The sequence below is a fragment of the Petaurus breviceps genome, unplaced genomic scaffold, assembly GCF_028583685.1.
Source record: "Petaurus breviceps papuanus isolate PSGF00001 unplaced genomic scaffold, PetGlider_PUasm1.0 99, whole genome shotgun sequence".
Taxonomy (NCBI): Eukaryota; Metazoa; Chordata; class Mammalia; order Diprotodontia; family Petauridae; genus Petaurus; species Petaurus breviceps.
Genome location: NW_027187465.1, coordinates 15,338,872 through 15,346,754, shown reverse-complemented (window position 1 = coordinate 15,346,754; position 7,883 = coordinate 15,338,872). Strand labels below are relative to the sequence as shown.

Below are 7,883 nucleotides of genomic sequence, written 5' to 3'. Positions count from 1 at the left end.
AGCAAGGGAGAGAGACAAAGAGAGACAGACAGAGAGACAGAGAGAGGGAGGGAGGGAGACAGAGAGGGAGAGAGACAAAGAGAGACAGACAGAGAGACAGAGAGAGGGAGGGAAAAGGGGAGAGAGAAGGGTGGGGCACAGTAAAACAGTCCTGGCTTTAAAGAATTTAACAGTACAGTGGGGAATTTTTGGCCTTAGGGCAAACATCACAACCTGGTCCTTCCTCCTCCCCAGTGTCCCCTTTAAAGTCTACTTCCTTCTACTCGGTTTGGGTCTTATATTTCCTTATTTATTTGCATTTTACCTCCCCAATTGAATGCAATATCTTTGAGGCCTTTGCTCTTTCTTTGTATTCCCCACAGAAGACAAGGCCTGGCACATAGTAGGTGCTTAATAAAAGCTCCATACCGGGGGCTAGTGGTGCAGAGGGCACTCTGAGCTGAAGTGGGGGGTCACCAGCTTGTGTGTGGGTGTGGTTCTGGACTGGAAACAGAATCCAAAGGACACCATGAGGCTGCTGCTACAGAGTATATCCATCCCACAGCTTGGGTCCTGTTGGCTTCAATTTTGCCCTAGGAAGCCCCATACACAATCTAGCTGCTCTCTGATCCTTCCCCAGATTTTACCCCCATCTTCTTTCTCAAAGAAAAACAAGCATTGGCCAGTGGCCCTTTAAATTTCTCATCCTGAGGCATATTCTAGGATTCTGGGAAATTCCTTGTCCTGGACCAAACTCCTGGTCGCTCCAACCTTGGTTTTTTATGGATCTTTCTGGAAGGGAGATGAAAGGAACCTCTCTTCATTTACTAATCCAAATCATCTCTGGAGAGAAATCCAGTGACATTTCAGTGAAGATTCAGAAGATCTGCTATCAGCACTCCTAGAAACCCAGCTTGCATTTGCCATCTGTCCATGTTCCAAGCCTCCGCGTAGCCCATTTAAACAGATCTAATTCTCCATAATGACATTAGGTACTCTTTTCCAATAAGGACCCTTTACAGGGTCTGGGAGAGCTCAAAGCCTGCCTGCTGTGGGCATCCAATGACAGCAATGTGAGCCATCAATAGACTCCCAGGCAAGGGAAAGTGATTGTCTAGGATGATGGGACTAGAGCTAAAAGGCATCTCAGAAACCATGGAGTCCAAAGCTCCCATTTTACAGATGAAGAAATCAAGGCAAAACGAACTGTTTATTCTGTAATAGTGCTAAGCACTAGGGACACAAAGAAAGGTCTCTGACCCCCAGGAGACAACATACAACCACATACATAAAGGATATAGACCATATTGATGAAAGGTAACTTTCGAGAGAAGGCACTGGTCACTTTTTCAAAGTAGAAGATGCAGAATTCAAATTCACATCATAGGATCATTGATAGAACCAGAAAGGGGCTTAGAGGTTATCTGGTTCAATTCTCTCATTTTTCAGATAAGGAAACTGAGGCTCAGAGAGATTCAGAGCCCAGTTGTCATTCAAACCCAAATCCTCACTCAATCCAACTTTTTTTCTCCACTGCCACACTGCCCCCAGGGCTTTTATTTTCTTTTTTGTCTTTTTGGAGGGGGGAAGGCAGGGCAATTGGGGTTAAGTGACTTGCCCAAGGCCACACAGCTAGTAAGTGTTAAGTGTCTGAGGCTGGATTTGAACTCAGGTCTTCCTGACTCCAGGGCTGGTGCTCTATTCCCGGTGCCACCTAGATGCCCCAGGGCTTTTATTTCAATGATAAAAGTAGCTGGAACTCTGGAAGCCAAGGATACAGGATTCTCTCTTTTCCTCTCACTCTACATTTGTCACATCAGATACAGCAAAATTCATCTGGACACCTGAAGACAGACAGTCTGAACCCTGAACCCCAGGAGAGGATTTGTATTCATCTTACCTCTCAAAAAATACAATTTCTGGAGGTTTTCACTTGGCCATCCTTTCTCTTGAGCCAGTCTCTGGGCTAGAGGAACTGATTTGGTTGAATGGGTAACCTGAATGCCCCCCACTCTCTCCTTTGGAGCTTCTGAGCGGTGCCCAGCCCACACAGGGCACAGGTGACTCCGAGGGTCATTAGGCTGTCTTTTGGCACTTTTCTGGGGAGATGGAGGAGCAGGATCTGCCTGGGTGGCTTCCCATTGTGGCAGGCAGTATGGGACATGGGAAATAGTCCAAGACTAGGAGTCAGGAGCCCTGGGTTCAAATCCCGGTTTTGCCACTAACCAGCTGTGTGACCTTGTGTGAATCACTTAACATCTCTGGAGCAGTTTCTTCATCTCTAAAAAATGGGGGAGATGGATGAGATTTTTTTTAAAGGTCTCTTTCAGCTCTAACAGTCTATGAAAATTGCCCACGGTGTCTAGGGAAGATTGTCATACCCTGAGTCTAAACAATTCTCATATTCCTGATCTTTACAGAGAAGAAAATGGATCGGTTTGACTCAATCAATAAATCAATGAGCATTTATTAAGCCCCTACTGTGTGCCAGGCTCTGGAGCTAAAAAGACCAAAGTTAAACATTTTCGGTCCTCAGTTCACATTCTATTGGTGGAGTCATTGTGGGCACAGATAAGCTTATAAGGAGATACAAAATGCATAAGCACAATCAATACAACTGACTTTTTGAGGAGGGCATTAGAAGAGGGGGAAGGGCAGGGCTTAAGAAAGATGTCAGGTAGGAGGTAACTGCTCTGAACTGGGCTTTGAAGGGAACTCTGGTCCTTTCCAACTCTTCAGCTAGGATCTATAGGCAGGGTGTGGTGAATAGAGAGCTGACAAGCTGTCAGGAAGACCTGAAGAGACCCACAATGGCTCTGTGACTCTGGGCAAGTCACCTTCTCAGTGCCCCAGGTCATTCTCTAAGGCTATACAATCTACAAGAGGAGTTATCTGTATTGTTGGAGGGACTCCCCATACCAGGAATGCTCAACACCAAAGGCTCCATCCCAGGTCCTTGTAAAGAAAGGGATCAGTAGAGCTGAGAACTCTTGGCAGAGTTCCATGCTCCCCAGATTTTTACCTGCCTTTGGATTGGTCATTATCCCTCCATATGGAGCTCATATGTAGCCGAAAGCTCTTGGTCTTTACAGAGATAGGTCATTTTCAGAGCTCTGGCCAGTGGGCATCCCAGGAGGGCCTTGGAAAACCTCTAGGGGGTGGAGTCACTGGCCTGGCAGGATGAGGCCCTTCCAAAAATAGCTCAGTGGCTCTGGGAGGAAGCAGGAGCTCCAAAGGGACCTGAAAGAGTCACAGGGAGGGATAGCTCTGCTGATGGCAGATGTGCTGATAAGACTGGCCTTGCCCGTTTGGTGGCTTTGAAAGGAGCTGGGTCACCTCCGTGGCCTGTTTGGTTCCTCCCTGCTGGGACTGAATCATGAGCCAACTGCAGCTTGGTGAACAAGGAAAGGGAGCTGCTCCTTCCCCCATCCTTGGCCTCTATAGGATCCCCCATCTGTCACTTTCTACCTGGGACACCTCAGGCCAGTCATTCAATCTCTCCCGTCTTCCGTTTCCTCCTCTGTACCTGGCACACAGTAGGCACTTAATAAATGTTTGTTGATTAACTGAGCCATAAAGTGAGAGGGCTGCTTGTTCTAGTAGCAATCACTTTTGAAGTTTGCAAAGAACTTTACAAATATCTCATTTGAGACTCACAAAAATCCTGGGAAAGTGTTGACGTTATAATCCCCATTTTACAGAGGAAGAGGTTAGCTGACTTGCCCAGAGTCAATAAGTGTCTGAGGCCACATTTGGTCTTCCATTGTCCAAATCTGAACTCAAGACTTCCTGACTCCAGATGGATTATTTTATTTGCTGGGTGACTGGAGACCTCCAGGGTCCCTTCCAACTCTAATTTATCCCGCCTAAACCTTGTATGCACATAGCTGTTTTCAGGTTCTCTCCCCTTAGACTTTAAGCTCCCTGAAGGCAGGCAATCTTCCTTTGTAATCCCAGGGTTTAGTACATAGTAAACTTGACTGTAAATCCCTATAATCCTTCAAGTCACTCTTCAGCTGACACCTCCTTGCCAGATTCCCCTTAGTTACTGGAGCTCTCTCCTTCAAATGGCTTCATAGTACTTTGTATAAGTTACATACATGAGAGAACTCCAGAAAAGGGAACTCACCTTCTGACTGGGGAACCAGGAGCTCCCTGGAGCAATGAAATCATACCGTGTTTCCCCGATAATAAGACCTATCCCGAAAATAAGCCCTCCCCTTACTGTGTAAGATTCCTCTAAAATAAGCCCTCCTCCGAAAATAAGCCCTATTGAGATTGCTACTGTACCCTCTGTATGCACCGTCCCCCCCCTCGTGAAACGCACGCCGCGCTCTGAGCTGCATCCAATCAGAGCTGCAGCAGTGAGTGCGTCATCCTGTTCTTTATTGAATTCATTATTGAATAAAGGTACATTTTTTGTTCACATTTACCTGTTTATTAAAATTGCTGTCAATGTTCATTAAAATAAGCCCTCCCCTGAAAATAAGCCCTCTGGTGTTTTTCTGTCCAAAAAAAAATAATAAGACAGTGTCTTATTATCGGGGAAACATGGTAGCTACTGACCAAACTCAAATCACTTTGTGCATTCTTAGTATTTCCCTGTGTACCTAGTGGAGGGTTGGGGAACGTGAGGCCTTAAAGTCACATGTGGCCCTCTAGGTCCTCAAATGTATCAGGTCACATGTGACCTTGAGGCCTCAGGCTCCCCACCCCTGGGGAATGAGTACCCCCTCTCCCTTCTAGAAATGGCACTCCTATGTCTGGCACCTTGATTGATCAATCGATTATTGGCTGATATATCCTCTCAATGCACTCCTTGAGTGCAGGAACTGCTTATTTTCATCTTTTGATAAGAGTAACAGCCAATAGCTAAATTTTACAGTTTTCTGAGCACTTTACATGCATTGTTATTCATTTGTTTCAGCCCTGTCCAGCTCCTTGTGACCCCGTTTGGGGTTGGTTCTCTTGGCAGAGATACTGGATTGGTTTGCCATTTCCTTCTCTAGCCCATTTTACAGATAAGGAAACTGAGGCAAACAGGGTTAAGTGACTTGCCCAGGGTCACACAACTAGTGAGTATCTGAGGGTGGATTCGAACTCAGGTCTTCTGACTTAAGACTTGGTGCTCTACTTCGCCACCTTGCTGCCTTTACATATGTTATCTCCTTTGTGTTCCCTGTGCCTAGATCAGGGCCATCTCCAGTCGTCCTGAATGATATCTGGCCACTGGACCCAGATGGCTCTGGAGGAGAAAGTCAGGCTGGTGACCTTACAGCCCTGCCTCACTTAAATCAAAGTCAGCTGCAAGTCATGTCATCATCTCCCTGATGTCCTGGTCCTCTTGGGGAAGGAAGGGCAAACACACTACACAACAACCAGCAGTTCCAACAGGTGCTTACTAAACAGGTGCTGGTTGACTGGCTGATAGATGATAGAATCAATACTGCTACCCTGGAAGTGCCCTTCTAGGAAGTCAAGTTGCATTCGTCTCGTCTCCCCCTTCCCCTTCTGCCCCCAGTTTGGGGCTTTCCACCCCAGAGCTGCAACAGCATGATAAGAAAACAGAAAGCCTTGTACCAAGAGCCCTCCCCCCAGGCAGGGCTGGTGAAATGAGGAAGGAAGTTTGTCTTCAGCAGCCTTTGGGGTCATCAGCATGTCTGAAAACTAGGACTTTTAGAGAGAGGTTCCTTTGAAAGGCATACAGAGCCTCCTCCAAAGCTTCATTTCTCAATGCCAGTCACTCAGAATGGAGCTGGGCTGAGGCATACCCTCAGCTTGTCAGTCAAGCCCACTCTTTGAAGAAAGCTGAAAGGCAAAGACAAACCCAGGATCCGAGACCTAGAACAACCTCAGCAAAGGCCACCCAGTCCAGTCCCTTCATTTTATACCAGAGGAAGCTGAGGTCCAGGGTGCCAAGGGTCATACAGAAGGGGCCAAGTCTGGATTTGAACCCAGATCCTCTGAATCCAGAGTCAGTGACTGTTCCACTGTCTTGTGGTGCAGGAGGGGAAGTGGAATATCTTCTGGCCAACTCTTCATTTGGCAGATCAGGAAGAAGAGTCTCAGGGAAAGAAGATGACTAGCCCTGGTCCCATGGCCATTAAACTGCAGAGTTGAGCTTAGAATTTCTAGGTTTTGGCTCAAGACTCCAGGGCAGTCAGGAAGGAGCTGGGTTCAGATCCCACCTCCAGCATTTAATAGCTATCGGGCCAGCAGCAATGCCCCTTCAGTTTGCTCATCAGTAAAGTGGAGACAATAACAATTCCTGTAGTACTTGCCTCACAGGCTAATAGTTAAGATCAAATGGGATAGTGCATGCAAAGCACTTTGTACCTTGGGTCCTGAACTTGGCTTTTTATGGGGGGAGGGAACTTCCTGGTATGGAAACTCCCTCCAGTGATACACATCGAAAACCCCAAAGCAAGGTGTCTGTACTTTGTGTGTGTGTGTGGTGTGTGTGTGGAGGGGTGTCAGGTCTTGTAATTTCATTAGTGAACCAGCACCTATGCTGAAAAGCAACTGATCTCTAACAGTTTCCGAGCTGCTAGGAAGCAGTTCAATGATTTGCCCACAGTCAAACAGCCTGTTTGGGTCAAGGCTGCTCTAGGATCCGGGCTTTTCCGACTTTCCGCTCAAGCCCACCCACCCCAACACGCTGTCTTGCTGCAAACTGAACCCATTCCCCTAAAAGTGCTAGATAAATGCCAGTCAGTGGATTTGGTTAATCCTTGGTCCAGTCCCGAGACTTCCCCGCGCAGGGAGCGCAGGGAGCTGGTTCTCCAGAGGCACAGCGGCCCTGCCCGGTTCCTGAAACTTCTAGTCTCCGGGAGTTGTTCGGGGCCCTGAGGGGCTTAAGGGGCTCGCGCAGGGTCAGGGCTGGACTTGGACCCCGTCATGAGTGGTGGCTCTGAGCCCAGTTCTCCTCCACTCCACCACACCCCCTCTCCTAGTCATTGTCATCGCTGCTGGCATCCCCACGTCCACTTTTCCTGCACCGCTGAGGGCTCTCCGAATACCTTCCTTAACCTCACCTCCAGACTGGCCCCTCTGTGCCCTTTTCCTCCCCCCTTGTCCCAGCCAAGAGCAATGACAAGAAAGTAGATCGACCCCAAGCAGTGAGAGCCCACTCAGGGCAATCGCCTGGAACCCCGAGCCTTTGCTGAGCAGAAAGGGGACCCTCTTGCCCTCGGAGCCCCAGCAGGCAGCCGGCCCAACCCCAGGGGGTACTCACAACCAGTCTTGCCCACGAGTTCCCGGACCTCCTCCGACATGGACTGGGAAGAACCCATCCTTCCAGACGAGGAGAGACTGCGCCGGCCGGGGAGAGAGCTGGGGAGCAGCTCGCGCGGACACCCCTGTACTCCACTGCCCTGGGGGCCCCCAAGATGGGCAGGGGAGCGCAGGTGCAGGAGGGGAGGCGCGCGGAGGAGAGCACCTCGGTGCAGAGCACCCCAGCAGCAGCAGCAGACCCGGCGGGTCCTCCTGGCCAGCGGGAGCCAGAGCGGGTTCAGCACTGCAGCCCGGACTGCGCCCCAGCAGCCAGCCGGGTGGCCAGCGGGGAGGAAGCCAAGAGTTCTGTGCGTGGAGAGAGGGAGCTCTGGCTAATATAGAGATGGAGAGAGGCGGGCGGGCGGGCGCGTCCGCCGGGTCCAAGAGCCTGCCGTGTTCCCGAGACTGCAGGAGACCAGGAGGCGCAGAACTGGAGGTCAGAAAAGGCTCCGAAGCCTCCTTGGGCATTGCGTGGATTCCGGCACCGCGACGCTCTGGAGCTTCTGGTCCTGGGCTGGAGGATGGAGGCTAAGCTGAGGGGGGTATCTTTTAACCCTTCTTCTAGCTTCCTAGCCCCCTCCTCCCACCACACTTAAAAGCAGTTAAGCTTTTAAAATCCTGGCTCCTCGTTT

General features: G+C 49.5%; 1 protein-coding gene across 1 annotated transcript in view; it reads right to left on the bottom strand.

Annotated features, from left to right (window-relative positions):
- The window catches only part of TESC (tescalcin), a 63,874-nt gene extending 56,319 nt beyond the window's left edge, over nt 1–7,555 (bottom strand). Inside the window, exon 1 of the mRNA XM_069081456.1 lies at nt 7,214–7,555. Within this exon, the coding sequence (XP_068937557.1) occupies nt 7,214–7,271 (58 nt within the window). The 5' untranslated portion in view covers nt 7,272–7,555. The remainder of the gene's footprint in view (nt 1–7,213) is intronic.
- Between the last annotated feature and the right edge of the window lie 328 nt (nt 7,556–7,883).